Source organism: Tachypleus tridentatus, chromosome 1 (genome assembly GCF_004210375.1).
Source record: "Tachypleus tridentatus isolate NWPU-2018 chromosome 1, ASM421037v1, whole genome shotgun sequence".
NCBI classification, from domain to species: domain Eukaryota; kingdom Metazoa; phylum Arthropoda; class Merostomata; order Xiphosura; family Limulidae; genus Tachypleus; species Tachypleus tridentatus.
The window spans coordinates 33,169,243-33,195,379 of NC_134825.1; the positions used below are offsets into that span (position 1 = coordinate 33,169,243).

Genomic DNA, 26,137 nt, shown 5'->3' on the forward strand with positions numbered 1-26,137 from the left:
GATGACTAGCTGCCTTCCCTCTAGTCTTACATTGCTAAATTATCATTGGATATGCTTCGCATTGTAAAACATCTTGAATGTGTTACTCAATAACTAACTGCCTTATCTCTTGTATTACACTGTTAAATTAGGACGGCTAGCGCAGATAACCCTTGTGTTGCTTTGCGTGAAATTTGAAAAACAAACAAAATGTGCTTTCTGAGGGACCTTCGTGAGAACGTGTTTTACTCCAACTCAGGTCTTATATAGCCTTACAGCTCAAAATCATTTTAATACAAAAGACAGTCGAAGATGGTAGATTAAGTAAACGATCTAACTAGTAGCCAATTGATCTTCATTCATTGAAAGATTCTTTTTGTATACAAAAAACATTAGATTTTAAATTATAGGAAAAAAATATAACATCCTGTACTCACATTTTCTTTTCAAAATCAAGCTTTGAACAAACACATTGTCCTTAAATATTTAAAGATGTACTGTTTTGAAATTTTCGAACATCTTCACTTATTTTAAGAGTACAAATTAGAATATAATTTGAAGTGAAAATCTTTTTCGTAGTTGACATTTTTGATATGATATACAATTAAATCACTACTGAATCACACTGAACGTGATTTTACCTTCAAATAATCAAATTAAAACTTTCCTGTGCAGTCTTTAGTTTACTAAATTATTTCAAAAACATTCACAACTAACACACGAATTATTTTGAGTTAATTTAAAAATCTTTGAATTAGCGTTCTCGTTCATTTAAAGACCATGAATATATCTACATATTAGTTTTATGGTTGTGCATTTGACCAATTAAAATTTGTGATTTTTACATTTGAGCTCGACAAACCAGTTATCAGTTAATAATTACACTTATTTTCATTTGTTTCGCTTAGACGTGAGTATTTGTTGAACGTGATATGAATTTCACTATATAACTTCAAACAAATCGGAGAATTATTTTTCCATTTTACTGTAAACCTATGTATATATAAGAATAAAATGGTAATACTAGTCATGATAAGGATATTGATAAAAACGCAAAGACTACTAAAATATTTCGAAATAATATACCTATTTTAATTTTCACTTTTTAGGTATGGCTTCTATATACTGGGGCTATTTTTCTGTCAGGCTTAACCATTGCTTTTAGCTGGCAGATCTATGAAAGAATAATCGTGAAAATGAGACAAAGAGGTCATTCACAGATTACTACAAGCTACATCTATAACTGGTCAGTTTGGTCAGCTGTTAAAACTTCGTTTTGGCAAGGCAAGTATGAAATATAGTAAAACTAAAAGGTAAAGTTACGAAAACACAGGAAATTTATTATACATTTTCCTTATTTTTTATTTAATTTATTTAATTTTCATCGTTTTATGTTTTTCTTTTTTTTTTATTCTATTTTAAATTGGGAGAGCAGTCACCTTCCTATAATTGTCTGCAGGCAGTTAAAGGTGACATAGATGTGAGACGTTGTGGGTGTGAGCACCCACATCTTGCTCTCCTAAATTTCTAATCTTCTTATGTGAGACTATCAAATTAGAGACTAAGACTGATAAACGGTGTATCCCCACCGCAATGTGGGTTCTATTTCCGCAGTCACCTCCAAAACCTAGAATACATTTTATAATCCCACGTTGGAATTTGTACCCAAGGATTTTTTTTTAAAACATGCAACGTATTTTGTTTAATATTAATGTGTTTTGTTTATGACTTAAAAATTTATGTTTATAATATAATTAATCAAAGGTTGGGATTTGCTGATTTTAACGCAGTCCTTCCTCATGATTTTGTTTACTTATTTAACTTCATTCAAATGTAATTATTTAATTTTACTAAAATATTAGAATATATTTTCATAATTCGATTTTACGTAAATCTGTATATTAATACACACACACATATATATGAAAATATATATTTCACTTTTCCAGGAGCAGATAATATACCCTCTGTATCTGGAACCCGGATCATTCTGGCTTCTTGGCTCGTTGTCTCCTTCATTGTACTGAGCGTGTATTCAAGCAATATCCGGGCGTTTTTAAACTTTAGAGTTACAGAAAAACCGTTGAACACAATCAAAGAAGCTTTGGATGCTGGTGTAGAAATCTTATTTTCCACATCACACCCACTTGCAGCTTTCTTGAAGGCGAGTAGTAATTTAAAATAGTAAAAATATTTTTGTGAATGGAGTGAGAGAATGTCATGGATAAATAAGAAGTCTCATTGTAGTACACTGTGCCATGAAATTTTGACTTGTTTTACACCAGACCAATGATTCTGACACACATCCAATGCTCAAGCTACACTTTTCCAAAGTAGTTTCATTTCTGTCACTTGTCAATTATCGAATATTAGACTCCAAATAAATTTTTACTTTCAGAAACAGATATAAGCTAGTCCTTAATGTTCTACTGGGTATAATCTCATACGTATCTGATTACAACGGCAACAATATCCATTACACACTTTCTCTCTTAAAAATATCAAGTTGACAGAGACAAGACAGAGCGTCAGAAAATATATGACTATTAAAAGCATCGAACCCCAATTAAAAAATAAACAAGCACTAAGGTTAGAATTCTGTTCCAACTTTACACTAAAAGCCTATATATAACTGAATTTGAAATTTACACTAATTATTACTTTCATTTGTAAAACTGATGACCTAAGATTACCATGCACCGTATTGTTTTGAATCATAAATGAGTAATTAGCAAACTGATTGGTTTTTATCTTTAATAAAGACTATTTTCGCATTACTTTGCATTGCGTCTAGATTATTTATTTTCAGCATTCAGTCAAAGGCAAAGAATAGAGATTTATCCCCAAAAAACTATTTTCTGTTGAATCCCCTGCATTGTCCGAAACCTAACACATAACTATGGAGATAAATCTATGTATATAACCACATGTACGTTTGATTTCGATGCTAGATCCATATGTGACATTGTCTAAGCTTGTTTGGGTTTCTTTTTATCTGTCACTGATTTCGATCCAACAACGTATGAATTTATTTTAACGGAAGAACTGATCTTTTGTTTGAAGGGGAGATTTTATATTTTATGCTAATCTAATTTATGTACAAATTATCAAACTAAACTGTAAACATTTTGTTTTGACTGTATATTCCTTTCTACAGGAAACACCGTTTGAGACTTACAGAAGAGCCTACGAGGAAAATATAGAATCTAATGAAAAACCGATATCTTTCAATGAATATTTCACCAAAGTTAAAGAGGGCAATGTGTTCATTAGTGAGGCTCAGTGGTTAATATATGCTATTTTGAAAAGAGAAACAAGACAAGATACTTGCTCTTTCCACCTTTCCTCGGAACGTATGAAACCTGAATACATATGTTTTGGGCTGAGTAAAGGAAGTCCCTTGGAAGTACCTCTAAGTGAAGGGTAGGTTTCAATAGTGTTTCAGATAATCAACTATCTATAATCTGTTTTAAATTTTAAGCATATAATAAAATATACTGTATTGAAATATTTTAAAAAATCTTAAACTCAGAAAATTCCAGTGTATTGAAAAGGAAGGTATAACCACAAGAAAGATTTTAAAGATAGGTTATGAAATGTACAATAAGATAAAAAAGAAAGCGAAAGAGATATAATTTAAATACTGAATTTATTAGATTTCTTCTCAGTAAAAGCTCTTCTTTCAAATTCATTTTTTCTTCAGATAAATAAAGCATATATAAAATAACGTTTATATGTAGTACTTAAGTAATGTCGAACAGTACGTAAATAAAGTATAAAATAACGTTTTTATATAGTACTTAAGTAATGTGGAACAGTGCATAAATAAAGCATAAAATAGCGTTTTTATATAGTACTTTAGTAGTGTCAAACAGTATGTAAATAAAGCATAAAATAGCGATTTTATATAGTACTTAAGTCATGTCGAACAGTACATAAATAAAGTATAAAATAACGTTTTTATATAGTACTTAGGTAATGTTGAACAGTACATAAATAAAGTATAAAATAGCGTTTTTATATAGTACTTAGGTAATGTTGAACAGTACATAAATAAAGTATAAAATAGCGTTTTTATATAGTACTTAAGTAATGTTGAACAGTACGTAAATAAAGTATAAAATAGAGTTTTTATATAGTACTAAAGTAATGTTGAACAGTACATAAAGTATAAAATAACGTTTTTATATGGTGCTTAAGTAATGTTGAACAGTACATAAATAAAGTATAAAATAGCGTTTTTATATAGTACTTAAGTAGTGTTGAACAGTACGTAAATAAAGTATAAAATAGAGTTTTTATATAGTACTAAAGTAATGTTGAACAGTACGTAAATAAAGTATAAAATAGAGTTTTTATATAGTACTAAAGTAATGTTGAACAGTACATAAAGTATAAAATAACGTTTTTATATGGTGCTTAAGTAATGTCGAACAGAACGTAAATAAAGTATAAAATAGTGTTTTGGTATAGTCCTTAGGTAATGTCGAACAGTACGTAAATAAAGTACAAAATAGCATTTTATAACTTTAAAATGTAATTAAGTATTGATTTAAAACATTTATGTATCAGTCCTACAATTTCTTTATAAGTCTACTTGTAGAGTAAAAATATTTGTTTTTTTTAGTATATCTTAAATAAACTGTTTTAATAAATGGAAGCTAATAAACCTCTTCTTGTCAATGTTTTCAAGTCTAAGCACAAGATTAAGTAAAAACATTTAGTGAAAGAACAGTAAACGTTATGTTTCATTTACAAAAAACGATATAAAAACATATATCTTTTATTTTCGCCAAAGATTTGGAAACAAACTTTAAAATAATATGTATGTAATATGTAGAAATGTTTAAAAACAATACCTAGTTGGGGAAATTTAGGATATATCCTTACGTATTTCCACAATTCATTGATTATGCAGAGTGAGTTCCTATGGTTAATTCTCTGTCTCTTTTGGCCAACATGACACAATCCTTTAGTCCAAAAATGCATTGCTGAAGTCTTTTCCCAACTTTAATTTTCATATTCTCTGTAATAAAGCTTCTTTGAAAAGAAAAAAAAAACAACTAAAATAAAAACAAATTTGATTGAAGACAAAGTCAATAAAGTTATGGGATAAGTACAGGAAAATTACAACAACAAGACTCAAGTACAAAAGGGTACAAACGAAGTCAAATGCAAAGTATCGAGAAACACGTGTAACCTTTCGCTAGCACAGCTGTAAGTCTACGGATTTACAACACTAAAAATCAGGGATTCGATACCCTCGGTGGGCTCAGCAGATAACCTGATGTGACTTTGCTATAAGAAAACACACACATACTCTTTCATAATAGCATACCCTTCCCAAAAAGAGGTAGCATCACACTTATCTACGGCTAAGACTGTGACGATGTTAAAGTCACTTAACAGTTTTCATAAAATCAAATCAAATATCGTTGGCCATTTTGTACCCAACATTTTAATCATTATGAAAATATAAACATAGTCAAAATGAGAAGTGAAGCTCACAAATAGAATATACCCTTTTACATAAATATCTCTGTATGAATGTTTTATTGATTTAGTGAATCAATTTGTATTAAGTGAATGATAGTTAAGATCCCCCGTTGGTACAGCGATAAGTCTACGAATTTATAACTCTAAAATCAGCGGTTCGATTCCCTGCGTGGACTAAGCAAATAACCCAATATGGCTTTGTTATAACAAAAAAAACACGTGATTATTAAAATGCAATCTAGTGTGTAGGAGTAATACATATCGTAAATTGTGACATGTAAATATTATTGTAATTGTTTAAGATTAATTTGTTTTTATGCTCAAGGATAAACTTTCGTATTCAGTCAAAATTATTATTTCTATTGATGAATAGATACGACAAACATTTTTAAAATTGATTTCTGACTCGATTATATAAATAACCGTCGCAGCCCTACAACGAACAGCAAACAACGTGAAAAATGTAATTATTGTGCATTATGTTCAGCCATAATTTTATACTGACTGTGGTTGTCTCGCGACTCACGTATTTGCATATTCAAAATAACTGTTGTATGCCACATTCAACCCTTTGCAATGTCTTTCATCTTTCTTTGCTTATGAACACAAAAAAACACTTCAAAATGCTGCTTCTTTCATTGATAGAATTACTTTTTTTTTCACAAATACCCAGCTTATAAAATATATTTTAACGACATTTGTAAGTAAGTTTAAATACAAACTAAAGATTAATATTTGAGTACATATTGACATTTTTACTCTGTATTTTAACAGGTAACAGTTACAAGTACCTAAACAATTTTATATTTCACGAGTATCGTGCCAAACATTAAATTATCTTCATTACTGTTTTCTTTTTAAAGACGGGATAACCTGTTTCAAAATCTTTCTTCAATTTGGTAATTAAACATATTTCACCAAATATTAGTTTGATCGCGTAACCATCAGAGTAAAGAATCTCCGCGGGTACATTCATGTTAAAAATAACAATGTATCTGTGTAGGATAAAGTATAACAAAAAAAAAACCGATATTCACAGGTAAGGTTTGTTTGTGTTGAATTTCGCACAAAACTACTCGAGGGCTATCTGTGTTAGCCGTCCCCAATTTAGCAATGTAAGACTAGAGAGAAGGTAGCTAATCATCACCACCCACCGCCAACCCTTGGGCTACTCTTTTACTAACGAATAGTGGGATTGACCGTAACATTATAATACCCCCACAGCTGAAGGGGCAAGCACATTTGGTGCGACGAGGATTCGAACACGCAACCCTCAGATTACGAGTCACACTCCTTAACACGCTTGGCCATGCCAAGGTAAGGACACGAATCTTGTTTAAATTCTGATTTTGATATTGAATTTAAAAAGTTTGGAAGGATTGTTTATTAACTAAAATTTATTGATTACAGAATCGAGCGTTTAAAAGAAGGAGGACTAATTCAGTTTTGGCAGAACCGGTTCCTATATTTCACCAGCCGTTCAAGCCCATGTAACCCTAACGACATGCGAAAGCCTAAAGGGACGTGCTCAAGCCGTTGTCTTTAAATGATCTAGGTGTCGCTATGATCATCCTAGTAATTGGATATGCCACCGGTCTCTTTTGTTTGTTTGTTGAGGCTTGCCTGTTCAAAATCAAAAATAAAAGGATGAAATATTCACAGAATTCTGTTAATAAGATTTCTAACTTTTAGGCTTGTAACCGTTTTATCTCACTTATTTTATTTTAATCGTAACAAGTTTAACACCACTAGTGAGGCCTGCAACAAGTGGGTTTCTCGTCATCACTGATTAAGGCCTGGATTGATTAAAATAAGATAAATGAACACTCAACACAAAACTTTTGCACTAAAATATTTTGTAAGTAGTCGTTAGATAAAATTGTTAAAATGTTAATATTAATATACTGACTTCAAAGCCTAGTAAAACAGCATCTGGTTGTAGTTTCATGAACAAACTGGCATAGAACATAGTTTTGTTGTTTTACATAACTGTTTATACAAAAGTATATTCTTTTTGTTATTCACAAGTATTATTTCCACATCACTTTACAGTTTTTCAAACGTATTTATGCGGTGATTACAACTTCATATAGATGCACTTAGAAACTACTTCTGCTGTACGGTTAAAACAACAAAAAGCGTGATGTAATTACAATATTTAAGTTATACAAGTTCCTGTTGTATGTAGTTATAACTTGATCATACTGTATACGGCTATGTGAAAAAGCTGAAGTGATGGGGTTATGTTTCATTGAATGGTTTGAACTATCAAACTGATTAAAAAATAAATAACGTCAATGCTTCTGATGAGATAGCAAAAGAAAGAAACGCAATCCATGAGTTTATATATATTTAACAAAAGGAAGGTATACTTAAGTAGAAAGTGGGTTGTTTAAAAAAATATAGCTTCATTTCTGCCTTATCACAAATGCCTAGTTCTTTATCTGTAAAACATATACTTTCATTTGTAATGCCTTTGGCTTAGAGTTAAAGATTTTTATCAAGATAATTACGATTTTTTTTTATAAAAACTAATAGTTTGTTCCCTTTCAAAGGCACACGGATATTAAGATTAAATTAGGTTTCACAAATTTGGAGCTTATGACAAATTGATTGCTTTAACAAGAAATGCTGATGCTTTAGCTGATTAAAGAATGATAACCAATAATGCCAATAAGAAAATTGTTTTATTCCTAAAACAATTAAAACGCAATTTGATCTAACTTGGAAGCACTATAACTGATCGCTGAGCTGTTGTGCTGTGGGTCAAGGGTACAACTCCGGGTTTATAATGCTAAAAATCGGGTCCCAGTATCCACTAGCACAGAAAATTGTGTAGCTTTGTGTTTCACAACAAACAAATATAATTCTGTTGAGTTACTCTACACGAAACAATGTAATAATAATCATCGATATTTAAAACATTTTTAGCTTTGATAAAGCAAACCACTGTGGTTCACCTCTTTAGTTCATGCAAATCAAAGTCTGGTGAGCTGTCTCGTGATCTAACATCTTATTAATTGGTCATTCAGTTTTTTCTTCTAACTGGACACGAGGCAGAAGTGACTTTCTATTTTTATAGTTTCTGTATTTTACTTTAGTATGAAGTACGGTCACCACAAAAATAAAGGCAACCTGATACGGATGTAATAAGTCATTGTGTTGACAAGGTCCTGAGGAACTTTTAGCCGTTCATTTGAAGAAATAACAAACAAAAAATATTTGCGTTGAGAATTAGTTTCAGTGAGCGTGCGTAGAATAGATTAGTAGGAAGGAGCTGATGTTATCACTCAGTGTTTATTTGTTTGTTTTTAAGTACAAAGCTACACAACGGACTATCTGTATTGTATCCACTACGAGTACTGAAACCCTCGGTGTTAGTCCACAAACTACTGCTGAGCCACTGGAGGACAGTCACTCATCAGCTTGAAATCAGGACCAATTACATTTGCATATGGTGGCATAATATGTTTCATTGATGGTAACGTTTAGTAAGCTATCTACAAGCGGCACAACTATGACACCTATTTCTGTTTATGCCATACTCTTCATGTCTCCATTCATGTATGAAAATATAGTTAGAACTGTTATAGATTCCTCTCAAAGCATATACGTCTATTTACTGGCCGTACGTTTAAGTGGAACACATCTCTAAACAAATCATTACTCTACATGCCGTGAGTCCACTGGACTCAGTGGCTTGTTCTTGGCATCATACCAGGCAAGCTGCTTTTTAAATGGAATGAATATCACTTGGCACATGCCGTACTTTGAGAGGTCTGCTTGTTACATCTGTACGGAATTAAGTTGCAGCTGCAACTATCTTGCTCAGTCTCATAGCAGGTGCACTACGACTGTGGTCATCCATAACACAAGCGGACGACCAGTTCCAAACCGCTTGCACATTTCACTTCTAACCATGATTTGAAGCACTTTTAGTCAAATGAGGCAAGTGTGTATTGAGCCTCATCTAGGTGAAATGATCAGCCATTTGCATTTCAGATCATACAAATGATCATAAGATGTTTAATTGGTATAGCAAGGATTCAATAAGATGATTGTCATTAATTCATAATAGTAATTTTGTCAATGCTATATTATTACAATATCCTGAATATTTATTAATTGTTTTAGACAATTTATGTGCTCAAAATTAACTAAAACAATACTATATTAAAATTCTGTAAAATAAACATTTGAAAAAATTAAACGTGTATTCTTTTTCTTTTACGTTGAAAACAAGTTTTAACTGTGAATGTGTAAATACATAACATCATACGGAGTATATGAAATTAAAATTTTAGAAATGGAGAGAATAGTTTGTTTTGTTTACATTTAAAACATTTTGAAAAATTCAAGAAAATTACAAAAGTGTTAAGAAACCAACTTACCACATCAAGGATTTTTAACAACGGCAAATCACCAGCAAAGGATATATAAATTAAAGCAGTTTCATAACATTGGGTGATCTGAATGAGTGATGTGTCTCAGAACGGCTGGTTTGGGTTTTAACACTTTTATTGATAAGGAGAGAACAACGCTTCGATCTTCCTAGATCATCTTACGAACTTTATCAATAAAAGTGTTAATACCCATACTAGCCGTTCTGAGATACATTTTTATTTCAAGTGGGTTTCTCGTCATCAAGAAGGATGTATGAGTGAAGGTCAACTCCCTCTATTCAGTTACATAGAGATGATGTTTGATCAAAATTAAGGGCGGTTCTTTATCTCGTCTTAAGCAAAAATTCTGAAACAAGCAAGCGCGAATCATAGTTATCGAATGTTGTTTCAGCATTTTTGTAACTTTTAGTTCAAGAGGATATATCTTAGTAATACCTGAAACGATGAGGTATTCCCGGGATTCGTTTCCCCACGGTTGACAGATATTATTGTGCAGCTTTGCGCTAAAACAACAATTCTCACTGTTAACAATATTTTAGGCATAAACAAAATAATAACTTAAAAATTTGGCAAATGTTGAAAATGTACGTTAACCATTAATCCGTAAACTAAATTAAAATTGCATGAGTGTAAAAACAACAGTAACATTAATAATAATATCAAATAAATTATTGAAACGTTATAATTTACACAATAATGAATCCAGCTAAAGAAAGGTAGAATAATTTTGTTGTTACTTACAAAACATATAAAATCGTTTTATTACTGCGTGATATGATCTGATACGCTTTCATTGTACAAATCGCACCCCTGCAGGTGAAGCAAATTTGAGGGCTAAGATTTTCTTGGTTTTTGTTTGTTTTGAATTTCTCACAAAGCTAATCGAAGGCTATCTGCGCTAGTTGTCCCTAATATAGCAGTGTAAGACAAGAGGGAAGGCAGCTAGTCATCACCATTTACCGCCAAATCTTGGGCTACTCTTTTATCAGCGAATAGTGGGATTGACCGTAACATTATAATGCTCCCACGGCCGAAACAGCGAGCATGTTTGGTGTGACAGAGATTCGAACCCAAGACTCTCAGATTACAACTGGAGTGCCTTAACCACCTGGCCATGTCAGGCCAAGATTTTCTTGAAAGATTAAATGCTTTAAACTATTTTGGAGTACAAAAGTGAGGTGGTGTATGTATGTTTATCTGAAAACTAAGTTAAATAAATCAGATAATTTAAAGTAAATAACGAGATAAGTGATGACCTAAGGTTTGTTTGTTTGGAATTAAGTACAAAGCTATACATGGGCTATCTGTGCTCTGCCCATCACGGGTATCTAAACCCAGTTTCTATCAGTGTGAGTCCACAGACATACCTCTGTGCCACTGAGGGACAAGGTCAGAGTCAATGCATCAATGAGTACCTTGCAATGGAACATTTACAGTCAGGAACATCCAACTGTAGGCATGCGTAAACCTCAAGCTATTTGGGTTATGAGAATAAGAGCTCTCGTGTAGCACCTTTATCACAGTTTGATTGCTTAGTGAATGTTGTATATTTGCTGCATACCAACAAGTAAAGCAGGTTATGCATAGAAGCCGGCCTGATTTTAGTAATAATCAGCCTGAGTTATAGATTCACACGATCAGTCATGTCCTCTGTTCAACTAATCCAAGTCTTGCCTTCCCAGCAGATCCTAGGATTGCGGGTTCGAATCTCCGTCACACCAAACATGCTCGCCCTTTCAGCCGTGGGAGAGCTAGAATGTGACGATCAACCCCACTATTCGTTAGTAAACGAGTATCCCAAGAGTTGGCGGTGGATGGTGATGACTAGCTGCCTTCTCTCTTGTCTTATTTTCCTAAATTAGGGACGGATAGCGCAGATATCTCTTGTGCAGCTCTACGCGAAATTCAAAACAAGTGTTCTAGTTGATATTGCTTTATTGTATAGTTACATTAGTAGAGTGTTGTTAAAAGTTAGGCTCATTAAGTCTTGTTAAAATTTAATCTCAGTAAAATTCTTAAGTGTCAGAATAGCGTTGATTTAAACTTTGAAGAGTGCAATTTCATCGGTATTAATAGATGTTGTATGTTTTCCTATAAAACGCTTCCTACTCGTTTCTTATTCACATATAAATGTTTTAGGGTCGAAGTTTCATGTTCAAACACCATTAGCTATATTCCTGAAAGTTTCAATTAAATAGTATTTGTAACAAGTCACTGTCTCACCAGTAGTATCTATTGCAACTTAAAAATGCAATATAACTGGACTTTGATATGTACAAATAAAGAAGGTTAATTTAACGTTAAAAGAGCAATTTGCGTTTGCTAACGTAGTAGATGTAGTCATGAAAATAAATCTTGAGATGATTAATTGTGTTTAGTATCTAAGCACTTAGTTCATATTTAACTCTACCACAGATGAGGAAGTATATTCGTGTGGCAAGATAGTTTAATGATGTAAAGATAAAGGACTGATGCTTCAAAAGATGGAGCCTTGTGTGTTCTCTATGATAGCTAAGAAATGTTCATAGCAGAGCATTTGGAACATCGATGGGCTTCAAAACCACATTCAAAGGTAATCAAATCGAAATGAAAGTTATATTTTATAGGCATCTAACTATTGGTAGAATATACATGAACGCACCTGTTGGTTTTTAATGAATTTCAACTTCTGCAATAATTATAAAATATTGACCAAAAATTCTGATAACCGTGATTACAGTTATATAATTCCAACTGACCTGCCAACATCACATATAGCCAAAAAACGATGACTGCCAGATTAAAATGTAATAAATGAAAAAACCACTGGTCTACAGCAACTTTTCCACATGCAGTTTATTTATACATAAATACAACAACAATAATCACTTAATGAAAATAAGTACACTATCATTTAAGCTTTTGATAAAGGCATTCTTATTGTCCAATCAACAGTTTTGTAAATGTTATTTTCTAACATATATATTAATACTACAGGAACCATTAGAGGGACATTTAGAGAGTTAGTCTTTATAAATATCACTTGTTCAAATATATCAGGAATGTAGTCAGTAGTATTCTCACACAGATCACCATCTTGAGGAAATTAATGTGAGAATAAGAACTGAATAAGAGGTTATTTTAAATGTTAAACAACGTACAACATTCATTAATATACTCAAAAACTACAGGTTCTAACTATCTGAATAATTGAAAGAGTTATATATGTGTGTGTCTGCTTTTTTGGGACACTTTTCAAACTTCATTAAACTATGCATACATGAATTAGGAATAACGAAGTAAAAACATTACCAAATGTGTTTAGGAAGTTGTGAACTGTGCAAGAATTAAGATATGAATTACGAACTTATGCTCAATAGAGTGGAGGGTGCAGATTCTATTATGTAATCTTAAGGGAAGGATTTGTTTTTTGAATTTCGCACACAGCTACTCGAGGGCTATCTGTGCTAGTTGTCCCTAATTTAGCAGTGTAAGACTAGAGGGAAGGCAGCTAGTCATCACCACCCACCGCCAACTCATGGGCTACTCTTTTAACAACAAATATTAGGATTGAACATCACATTATAACGATCGAGATTCGCCTGCTTCCAAGCGACCAATGACGTTGTTGCGTTGTGCTTCTGTCAGTCTTGGCGTAACTGTATTGCGTGTCGGTGGCTTAACACTGAGCTATGGAAACCGAGAACCCGTCACTTTTATAGGGATTTCGCACATGTTGCACTTTCTGAACATGCAGATCTCTCAAACAAATTTATTGGACACGTATGCGTTTTGGCGAAAAATCCGATGTTTTCCTCCGTTTTTAAAGTGCACAACTTTTATTGTCATTTTGGTCTGACAATCAGTACCTTAACACGTGTAACATCACATACTCTGAGCTTGTAACGTTATTACATATATTTCTCTTTTAAAATAAAGAAAATATCCCTTTTGCGTTTCTTGTTTTGAAGAGTATATTAAAATTTTGCATTTGTGTGGGTAGGATGTTCACATTTTAGGAATATGGTATTCAAATAAAATCTAAATTAACATGAAAATAAGTGAATACTGTAGAATTACATCGACAAGGTAGTAGAGTTAACACGTATTTGAAGCGAGTAACTATAAATATAACAAATTAACTGTTGCTTCTATTGTCCATAATTTATTATGTCACTACCGTTAACAACAATAGATGGGTCATTTTTAAATCGCAGGAACGTAACTAGCATAGTTTTATTATTCGAAAAATAAATGTTTCAAATATTACTTCGCTAATATTTTTTTAAATTTATCTATTTTAGTCGTATTTTTTGTGCAGGAGTTACATTTCAAAATCATGAGAGGTGGCGAGAGAGTCTCATTTTATTCACGTTATATTTCTTAGTTACATAATCAAGTTCGTTGTCCAATAAAAAGTCGGTTAATCTGTCTATACATTATACGCTCATTATGTCAAATTAGCATTACAGGAGACTGTATTTCTTCAGGACTCTTCGCTCGCTTGATCTCGGTAATCCAATTAAAGAAATTTAAATCGCAAAAATCATATTCATGTCAACTGAGTTTTAATTATCACATAACCCAAGTAGGGGCGAAACTTCTGACTACTCCTTGGTTATGACGTGTAAATACCAACCAAGGCTGGATTGTAACTGTAAAATTAGCACAAATGGAAATTAGCTCACTTTTACAGCTGTGTTAGGTAATAGGCTGTTTGGAATCTTAAGTTACCACCGGAGCTCAATTACCTTTAAAGTGTAAATCTAAGAATAAAAAAGTATTAGTATTTTCGTATATGATAAGAGGTACTTTATGCTTCCCAAATAGGCCCCTGAATGAAGAGGACGCTTTGTTATTTGTTAATTGCTTGCCTTTATGAAAAAAATCTAAGAATATTTTTTTAATTATTCTCCTGAACCAATTCAATAATTTGTCGACCATTCTTTACAGCCAGATTATGTTTTTATTATTCAGATTGTGAAATATTTATATTAAAAATAATTTTATTTTAGGGATATATTTTTGGATCGCTGTCGTATATGACTAAGAATGTTCTTGACTCTCTTTCTGTCTATGCGGATTTTACGTAAGTATTATTTTTATTATGTTAACTTGCTTCTTTCTTACTAACAAAAAATACTTTATTTTGAAGTTTTAAGTATATTTCTAATTCGTAATCTTAACAATGTGTTTAGGCGTTTTTGTAATTTAGTCGCATTTTTAATTCTGTATTTAAATGTTAGTTTTAGAATTAAACAGGGAGAGACAATCGTTGAAGTAATTTGATAATACTTTTTACAAATTACTGATCATTTCATTGTATTTGTTACACAATAATGAATAATTTCTTGTCACGTTTACTGGAAACGTTTACATTACGGTATTTTCAATTTCAGATACGAATTTTCAAAACCCTGGCCTTCAAGTTTTGGTGTGCAAGATGCACCAGGGAACTGGACCGGAGTTGTTGGTGAACTGTCTCGTAAAGTACGTATCTACAGATTGTCAGTTGTTTTAAAAAAGTTAAGCATTTTGTTATACTGTATGAATATGTGTGTGCACATAAGTTTACACTTTTTGAAATAAATTAATACATATACAGTACTGTGCAAAGGTGTTAGAACAAGAGAATATTTTGTCATTATTTCCCCTTTATGTGGGTAATTCTTCCATGCCATTACAGAATGTAAATTTCAATACTATGGTAATACTTGACTGATCCATGTTGATAGTTAAATGAGACAGTGTAAGAGCACTTATCATTCTTTAGAATTCCTATATGCTTCTACCAAGAGCATGTTATAAGGGTTCTTCTTGAATGAACATACTGATCAAATTTAGGGTCTGAAAAAACTCTCATGGTACCCCATACATTGTCGTCACTATATAGAAAAAGCTAGCATATGGTACCGGTATATGCTAGACTAAATCAAGTTAATAGTACCCCACAAATAAACCTTGATAAAAACAATGTTTAACACTATACAATAAGTTTTGTTGTCATGCTTAAAGTCGAAGAGAATTGTCAGTAGAACGGAGTTCGTATAAGAGCTTTACTCTTCACCAAACTGCTGTAGATTTAAAATTATCTCCAAAACTGTCATGTACACCCTAGGTCGTTAGATCGAGACAGGTAAATTTGAAAATAGGAAAGGAAGAGGCAGAACATTTAAACTCAATGATACTGATGTTAAGAATCTTACTTTATGGACCCCTGGAGACAAAAGGAAGACTGCTGCTGACCTAAAGCATAAGATAAACAACCATGTGCCAAATGGCAGAAAATTATTCAGATCTATAGTATCAAGAAGTCTCAATGAACATGGAATATTTGGTCTTTAGTAGTTAAACCTTTATTTCGATATACAAATATCGTAGAGAAAATTACATTTGTTAAAAGTACAAAAATTGAGCTGTTAATAAATGAAAAAGGGTGAGTCCAAGTTTGTAATATTTGATTCAAAGCGTAGGTTGTACGTCCAGCAGAAGAAAGGTAAAAGCTACTCACTTCATAACATAGCACCTACCATGAAGCATGGGGAAGGCAGTGTGATTGTTTGAGGGTGTTTTTCTGCTTAAGCGAGAAGGTATATTTGCAAAATAGATGGAACAAAAGTCCAACGCAAATACTATCAAATATTGATTCGTCATGGTATATCCAGTGGTTTGCGTATTATTAGTAAAGGATTCTACTACCATAAAGATAATGACTCCAAACACACATCCAAGTCCTCGAGTAGCTTTGTGCGAAATTCAAAACAAACAAACAAACATCTGGAGATCTGCGAACATGCAGACTTTTTTGACCCTGTACGAAGAAATGAGTCTCGTCACTGAATAACACATTCCTCCATTGTTCTTGCGTCCAGTTCTTGTATTTCAGATCCCATTGATTCCGTTTTTTCTTCATTGAGTTGGTAAGAAGTTGTTTTTTGACTGGTCTCCTTGCTCTTCTAATGCAATTTCGAATGACGTAATATTCCTCAAAATTTCGTCATATATCCCAAAAATAGATCGACCGTACTGCAAAACACAGCTAATAACGCCGTCTGTGTGAAAAAATGACTATTAAAGGAAATCAGCGGGTCCAGCGTGCTTACACCGGTCGCCATGCTGAAAATATTGTAAAATGACCATTTGTTACAATTAATTTGCACAAGGGTGTATGAAGCATTGTGCAAAAAACACGAGAAATCATAAGATTATTTACATAAAACTAAAGTTCAAAACCTTTTGTCCTTATTATGTTAGAAAAACACAAAGAAGGAAGGTCCACCTTTCGAAAGTGCTCGGGTTATAGGGTTTTTATTCATTCCTATCTCTTTCTGTCGTTATATATTCTTAAACTGAAAGGAATGGGTTAATTAATTGAAAAACAAATTGAAGTAAAGTGTTTTGCAGTTTTTATGTAGGAAAAATAAAACTACATCATAACGTTAGAGGAGTCTAACCACTTATTTTATATTCTACAGGAAAAAGATATCTGTCCTTCATTTTTATCGTGGACAATACATCGTGAGAAAGTTATCGACTATACAACGTTTTTGCAAGTTGACTACATTACATTCATTGCGAAAGCACCATCTCAAGTCATGCGGTTTGGTGCTGTTTTACAGCTCTTTCAGCCAGAGGAAAGTAACAAAAATATTTGCTACCAGATAGAGTTGTTCATTAATTTTATGCTTTCAAAATGTTTAAATCCACGTGAGGAAAATATCCTCAGGTCAAAAATATTCTAACACAGTTTAATCGAAGATTGCCTTGAACATTTACACTCAATGTAAGTTTAAGTAAATCAGAGCATGCTTAACACAGAGAAGTAATCACACATACATGGACGAATGAAATGTTAATAGCCAAATGAGGTCATTGTACGAAAGACACATTTTTGAAGACAATGTAACAAATAAAAGATGGTTAATTCTACAAATGGGGAACTGCAAAGAACTAAAATATAAAATTAACTAGAATTTTTACGTTATTATTATTATTGTCTTTGATGTTCTATTAGAAGTTTTGTGACACTTGTTTTCGTAATTTTCGATCAATAACCACACAGCCATCGGTACATTAATTATACATTGTAAGATATATAATTGTTTTTAACCTATTAAAGAGAACAATTTTAGTAGCTTTCTCATTGTTAAATATACTGGTATTAATTTGTTTTATAATAATAAAAAATAGTTAGGCTCGGTATGGCCAGGTGGTTAAGGCACTGGTAAAATAGTAGCCCAAGAGTTGGCGGTGGGTGGTGATGACTAGCTGCCTTCCCTCCAGTCTTACATTGCTAAATTATCATTGGATATGCTTCGCATTATAAAACATCTTGAATGTGTTACTCAATAACTAACTGCCTTATCTCTTGTATTACGCTGTTAAATTAGGACGGCTAGCGCAGATAACCCTTGTGTTGCTTTGCGTGAAATTTGAAAAACAAACAAAATGTGCTTTCTGAGGGACCTTCGTGAGAACGTGTTTTACTCCAACTCAGGTCTTATATAGCCTTACAGCTCAAAAGCATTTTAATACAAAAGACAGTCGAAGATGGTAGATTAAGTAAACGATCTAACTAGTAGCCAATTGATCTTCATTCATTGAAATATTCTTTTTGTATACAAAAAACATTATATTTTAAATTATAGGAAAAAAATATAACATCCTGTACTCGCATTTTCTTTTCAAAATCAAGCTTTGAACAAACACATTGTCCTTAAACATTTAAAGATGCACTGTTTTGAAATTTTCGAACATCTTTACTTATTTTAAGAGTACAAATTAGAATATAATTTGAAGTCAAAATCTTTTTCGTAGTTGACATTTTTGATATGATATACAATTAAATCACTACTGAATCACACTGAACGTGATTTTACCTTCAAATAATCAAATTAAAACTTTCCTGTGCAGTCTTTAGTTTACTAAATTATTTCAAAAACATTCACAACTAACACACGAATTATTTTGAGTTAATTTAAAAATCTTTGAATTAGCGTTCTCGTTCATTTAAAGACCATGAATATATCTACATATTAGTTTTATGGTTGTGCATTTGACCAATTAAAATTTGTGATTTTTACATTTGAGCTCGACAAACCAGTTATCAGTTAATAATTACACTTATTTTCATTTGTTTCGCTTAGACGTGAGTATTTGTTGAACGTGATATGAATTTCACTATATAACTTCAAACAAATCGGAGAATTATTTTTCCATTTTACTGTAAACCTATGTATATATAAGAATAAAATGGTAATACTAGTCATGATAAGGATATTGATAAAAACGCAAAGACTACTAAAATATTTCGAAATAATATACCTATTTTAATTTTCACTTTTTAGGTATGGCTTCTATATACTGGGGCTATTTTTCTGTCAGGCTTAACCATTGCTTTTAGCTGGCAGATCTATGAAAGAATAATCGTGAAAATGAGACAAAGAGGTCATTCACAGATTACTACAAGCTACATCTTTAACTGGTCAGTTTGGTCAGCTGTTAAAACTTCGTTTTGGCAAGGCAAGTATGAAATATAGTAAAACTAAAAGGTAAAGTTACGAAAACACAGGAAATTTATTATACATTTTCCTTATTTTTTATTTTATTTATTTAATTTTCATCGTTTTATGTTTTCCTTTTTTTTTATTCTATTTTAAATTGGGAGAGCAGTCACCTTCCTATAATTGTCTGCAGGCAGTTAAAGGTGACATAGATGTGAGACGTTGTGGGTGTGAGCACCCACATCTTGCTCTCCTAAATTTCTAATCTTCTTATGTGAGACTATCAAATTAGAGACTAAGACTGATAAACGGTGTATCCCCACCGCAATGTGGGTCCTACTTCTGCAGTCACCTCTAAAACCTAGAATACATTTTATAATCCCACGTTGGAATTTGTACCCAAGGATTTTTTTTAAAACATGCAACGTATTTTTTTAAATTTTAATGTGTTTTGTTTATGACTTAAAAATTTATGTTTATAATATAATTAATCAAAGGTTGGGATTTGCTGATTTTAACGCAGTCCTTCCTCATGATTTTGTTTACTTATTTAACTTCATTAAAATGTAATTATTTAATTTTACTAAAATATTAGAATATATTTTCATAATTCGATTTTACGTAAATCTGTATATTAATACACACACACACATATATGAAAATATATATTTCACTTTTCCAGGAGCAGATAACATACCCTCTGTATCTGCAACCCGGATCATTCTGGCTTCTTGGCTCGTTGTCTCCTTCATTGTACTGAGCGTGTATTCAAGCAATATCCGGGCGTTTTTAAACTTTAGAGTTACAGAAAAACCGTTGAACACAATCAAAGAAGCTTTGGATGCTGGTGTAGAAATCTTATTTTCCACATCACACCCACTTGCAGCTTTCTTGAAGGCGAGTAGTAATTTAAAATAGTAAAAATATTTTTGTGAATGGAGTGAGAGAATGTCATGGATAAATAAGAAATCTCATTGTAGTACACTGTGCCATGAAATTTTGACTTGTTTTACACCAGACCAATGATTCTGACACACATCCAATACTCAAGCTACACTTTTCCAAAGTAGTTTCATTTCTGTCACTTGTCAATTATCGAATATTAGACTCCAAATAAATTTTTGCTTTCAGAAACAGATATAAGCTAGTCCTTAATGTTCTACTGGGTATAATCTCATACGTATCTGATTACAACGGCAACAATATCCATTACACACTTTCTCTCTTAAAAATATCAAGTTGACAGAGACAAGACAGAGCGTCAGAAAATATATGACTATTAAAAGCATCGAACCCCAATTAAAAAATAAACAAGCACTAAGGTTAGAATTCTGTTCCAACTTTACACTAAAAGCCTATATATAACTGAATTTGAAATTTACACTAATTATTACTTTCATTTGTAAAACTGATGACCTAAGATTACCATGCACCGTATTGTTTTGAATCATAAATGAGTAATTAGCAAACTGATTGGTTTTTATCTTTAATAAAGACTATTTTCGCATTACTTTGCATTGCGTCTAGATTATTTATTTTCAGCATTCAGTCAAAGGCAGAGAATAGAGATTTATCCCCAAAAAACTATTTTCTGTTGAATCCCCTGCATTGTCCGAAACCTAACACATAACTCTGGAGATAAATCTATGTATATAACCACATGTACGTTTGATTTTGATGCTAGATCCATATGTGACATTGTCTAAGCTTGTTTGGGTTTCTTTTTATCTGTCACTGATTTCGATCCAACAACGTATGAATTTATTTTAACGGAAGAACTGATCTTTTGTTTGAAGGGGAGATTTTATATTTTATGCTAATCTAATTTATGTACAAATTATCAAACTAAACTGTAAACATTTTGTTTTGACTGTATATTCCTTTCTACAGGAAACACCGTTTGAGACTTACAGAAGAGCCTACGAGGAAAATATAGAATCTAATGAAAAACCGATATCTTTCAATGAATATTTCACCAAAGTTAAAGAGGGCAATGTGTTCATTAGTGAGGCTCAGTGGTTAATATATGCTATTTTGAAAAGAGAAACAAGACAAGATACTTGCTCTTTCCACCTATCCTCGGAACGTATGAAACCTGAATACATATGTTTTGGGCTGAGTAAAGGAAGTCCCTTGGAAGTACCTCTAAGTGAAGGGTAGGTTTCAATAGTGTTTCAGATAATCAACTATCTATAATCTGTTTTAAATTTTAAGCATATAATAAAAAATACTGCATTGAAATATTTTAAAAAATCTTAAACTCAGAAAATTCCAGTGTATTGAAAAGGAAGGTATAACCACAAGAAAGATTTTAAAGATAGGTTATGAAATGTACAATAAGATAAAAAAGAAAGCGAAAGAGATATAATTTAAATACTGAATTTATTAGATTTCTTCTCAGTAAAAGCTCTTCTTTCAAATTCATTTTTTCTTCAGATAAATAAAGCATATATGAAATAACGTTTATATGTAGTACTTAAGTAATGTCGAACAGTACGTAAATAAAGTATAAAATAACGTTTTTATATAGTACTTAAGTAATGTGGAACAGTGCATAAATAAAGCATAAAATAGCGTTTTTATATAGTACTTTAGTAGTGTCAAACAGTATGTAAATAAAGCATAAAATAGCGATTTTATATAGTACTTAAGTCATGTCGAACAGTACATAAATAAAGTATAAAATAACGTTTTTATATAGTACTTAGGTAATGTTGAACAGTACATAAATAAAGTATAAAATAGCGTTTTTATATAGTACTTAGGTAATGTTGAACAGTACATAAATAAAGTATAAAATAGCGTTTTTATATAGTACTTAAGTAATGTTGAACAGTACGTAAATAAAGTATAAAATAGAGTTTTTTATATAGTACTAAAGTAATGTTGAACAGTACATAAAGTATAAAATAACGTTTTATATGGTGCTTAAGTAATGTTGAACAGTACATAAATAAAGTATAAAATAGCGTTTTTATATAGTACTTAAGTAGTGTTGAACAGTACGTAAATAAAGTATAAAATAGAGTTTTTATATAGTACTAAAGTAATGTTGAACAGTACGTAAATAAAGTATAAAATAGAGTTTTTATATAGTACTAAAGTAATGTTGAACAGTACATAAAGTATAAAATAACGTTTTTATATGGTGCTTAAGTAATGTCGAACAGAACGTAAATAAAGTATAAAATAGTGTTTTGGTATAGTCCTTAGGTAATGTCGAACAGTACGTAAATAAAGTACAAAATAACATTTTATAACTTTAAAATGTAATTAAGTATTGATTTAAAACATTTATGTATCAGTCCTACAATTTCTTTATAAGTCTACTTGTAGAGTAAAAATATTTGTTTTTTTTAGTATATCTTAAATAAACTGTTTTAATAAATGGAAGCTAATAAACCTCTTCTTGTCAATGTTTTCAAGTCTAAGCACAACATTAAGTAAAAACATTTAGTGAAAGAACAGTAAACGTTATGTTTCATTTACAAAAGACGATATAAAAACATATATCTTTTATTTTCGCCAAAGATTTGGAAATAAACTTTAAAATAATATGTATGTAATATGTAGAAATGTTTAAAAACAATACCTAGTTGGGGAAATTTAGGATATATCCTTACGTATTTCCACAATTCATTGATTATGCAGAGTGAGTTCCTATGGTTAATTCTCTGTCTCTTTTGGCCAACATGACACAATCCTTTAGTCCAAAAATGCATTGCTGAAGTCTTTTCCCAACTTTAATTTTCATATTCTCTGTAATAAAGCTTCTTTGAAAAGAAACAAAAAAAAACAACTAAAATAAAAACAAATTTGATTGAAGACAAAGTCAATAAAGTTATGGGATAAGTACAGGAAAATTACAACAACAAGACTCAAGTACAAAAGGGTACAAACGAAGTCAAATGCAAAGTACCGAGAAACACGTGTAATCTTTTGCTAGCACAGCTGTAAGTCTACGGATTTACAACACTAAAAATCAGGGATTCGATACCCTCGGTGGGCTCAGCAGATAACCTGATGTGACTTTGCTATAAGAAAACACACACATACTCTTTCATAATAGCATACCCTTCCCAAAAAGAGGTAGCATCACACTTATCTACGGCTAGGACTGTGACGATGTTAAAGTCACTTAACAGTTTTCATAAAATCAAATCAAATATCGTTGGCCATTTTGTACCCAACATTTTAATCATTATGAAAATATAAACATAGTCAAAATGAGAAGTGAAGCTCACAAATAGAATATACCCTTTTACATAAATATCTCTGTATGAATGTTTTATTGATTTAGTGAATCAATTTGTATTAAGTGAATGATAGTTAAGATCCCCCGTTGGTACAGCGATAAGTCTACGAATTTATAACTCTAAAATCAGCGGTTCGATTCCCTGCGTGGACTAAGCAAATAACCCAATATGGCTTTGTTATAACAAAAAAACACGTGATTATTAAAATGCAATCTAGTGTGTAGGAGTAATACATATCGTAAATTGTGACATGTAAATATTATTGTAATTGTTTAAGATTAATTTGTTTTTATGCTCAAGGATAAACTTTCGTATTCAGTCAAAATTATTATTTCTATTGATGAATAGATACGACAAACATTTTTAAAATTGATTTCTGACTCGATTATATAAATAACCGTCGCAGCCCTACAACGAACAGCAAACAACGTGAAAAATGTAATTATTGTGCATTATGTTCAGCCATAATTTTATACTGACTGTGGTTGTCTCGCGACTCACGTATTTGCATATTCAAAATAACTGTTGTATGCCACATTCAACCCTTTGCAATGTCTTTCATCTTTCTTTGCTTATGAACACAAAAAAACACTTCAAAATGCTGCTTCTTTCATTGATAGAATTACTATTTTTTTTCACAAATACCCAGCTTATAAAATATATTTTAACGACATTTGTAAGTAAGTTTAAATACAAACTAAAGATTAATATTTGAGTACATATTGACATTTTTACTCTGTATTTTAACAGGTAACAGTTACAAGTACCTAAACAATTTTATATTTCACGAGTATCGTGCCAAACATTAAATTATCTTCATTACTGTTTTCTTTTTAAAGACGAGATAACCTGTTTCAAAATCTTTCTTCAATTTGGTAATTAAACATATTTCACCAAATATTAGTTTGATCGCGTAACCATCAGAGTAAAGAATCTCCGCGGGTACATTCATGTTAAAAATAACAATGTATCTGTGTAGGATAAAGTATAACAAAAAAAAACCGATATTCACAGGTAAGGTTTGTTTGTGTTGAATTTCGCACAAAACTACTCGAGGGCTATCTGTGTTAGCCGTCCCCAATTTAGCAATGTAAGACTAGAGAGAAGGTAGCTAATCATCACCACCCACCGCCAACCCTTGGGCTACTCTTTTACTAACGAATAGTGGGATTGACCGTAACATTATAATACCCCCACAGCTGAAGGGGCAAGCACATTTGGTGCGACGAGGATTCGAACACGCAACCCTCAGATTACGAGTCACACTCCTTAACACGCTTGGCCATGCCAAGGTAAGGACACGAATCTTGTTTAAATTCTGATTTTGATATTGAATTTAAAAAGTTTGGAAGGATTGTTTATTAACTAAAATTTATTGATTACAGAATCGAGCGTTTAAAAGAAGGAGGACTAATTCAGTTTTGGCAGAACCGGTTCCTATATTTCACCAGCCGTTCAAGCCCATGTAACCCTAACGACATGCGAAAGCCTAAAAGGGACGTGCTCAAGCCGTTGTCTTTAAATGATCTAGGTGTCGCTATGATCATCCTAGTAATTGGATATGCCACCGGTCTCTTTTGTTTGTTTGTTGAGGCTTGCCTGTTCAAAATCAAAAATAAAAGGATGAAATATTCACAGAATTCTGTTAATAAGATTTCTAACTTTTAGGCTTGTAACCGTTTTATCTCACTTATTTTATTTTAATCGTAACAAGTTTAACACCACTAGTAAGGCCTGGATTGATTAAAATAAGATAAATGAACACTCAACACAAAACTTTTGCACTAAAATATTTTGTAAGTAGTCGTTAGATAAAATTGTTAAAATGTTAATATTAATATACTGACTTCAAAGCCTAGTAAAACAGCATCTGGTTGTAGTTTCATGAACAAACTGGCATAGAACATAGTTTTGTTGTTTTATATAACTGTTTATACAAAAGTATATTCTTTTTGTTATTCACAAGTATTATTTCCACATCACTTTACAGTTTTTCAAACGTATTTATGCGGTGATTACAACTTCATATAGATGCACTTAGAAACTACTTCTGCTGTACGGTTAAAACAACAAAAAAGCGTGATGTAATTACAATATTTAAGTTATACAAGTTCCTGTTGTATGTAGTTATAACTTGATCATACTGTATACGGCTATGTGAAAAAGCTGAAGTGATGGGGTTATGTTTCATTGAATGGTTTGAACTATCAAACTGATTAAAAAATAAATAACGTCAATGCTTCTGATGAGATAGCAAAAGAAAGAAACGCAATCCATGAGTTTATATATATTTAACAAAAGGAAGGTATACTTAAGTAGAAAGTGGGTTGTTTAAAAAAATATAGCTTCATTTCTGCCTTATCACAAATGCCTAGTTCTTTATCTGTAAAACATATACTTTCATTTGTAATGCCTTTGGCTTAGAGTTAAAGATTTTTATCAAGATAATTACGATTTTTTTTTATAAAAACTAATAGTTTGTTCCCTTTCAAAGGCACACGGATATTAAGATTAAATTAGG

At 31.7% G+C, this 26,137-nt stretch overlaps 3 protein-coding genes across 3 annotated transcripts; all 3 read left to right on the top strand.

Moving 5' to 3' along the window:
• The first annotated feature begins 815 nt into the window (after positions 1–815).
• Positions 816–7,021, top strand: LOC143232329 (glutamate receptor-like). Its single transcript, XM_076467608.1, has 4 exons — positions 816–1,263; positions 1,929–2,143; positions 3,137–3,402; positions 6,886–7,021. The coding sequence occupies exons 1-4, from the start codon at positions 1,176–1,178 to the stop codon at positions 7,019–7,021; spliced, it is 705 nt and encodes a 234-aa protein (XP_076323723.1). The 5' UTR covers positions 816–1,175.
• A 7,856-nt stretch (positions 7,022–14,877) lies between these two features.
• On the top strand, positions 14,878–17,730 carry LOC143246254 (putative glutamate receptor). The gene is made up of 3 exons (XM_076492712.1): positions 14,878–14,946; positions 15,257–15,347; positions 17,333–17,730. The coding sequence occupies exons 1-3, from the start codon at positions 14,900–14,902 to the stop codon at positions 17,597–17,599; spliced, it is 405 nt and encodes a 134-aa protein (XP_076348827.1). The 5' UTR covers positions 14,878–14,899; the 3' UTR covers positions 17,600–17,730.
• A 1,416-nt stretch (positions 17,731–19,146) lies between these two features.
• LOC143246303 (glutamate receptor 3-like) lies at positions 19,147–25,347 on the top strand. Its single transcript, XM_076492841.1, has 4 exons — positions 19,147–19,379; positions 20,043–20,257; positions 21,251–21,516; positions 25,002–25,347. The coding sequence occupies exons 1-4, from the start codon at positions 19,292–19,294 to the stop codon at positions 25,282–25,284; spliced, it is 852 nt and encodes a 283-aa protein (XP_076348956.1). The 5' UTR covers positions 19,147–19,291; the 3' UTR covers positions 25,285–25,347.
• Positions 25,348–26,137: the final 790 nt, after the last annotated feature.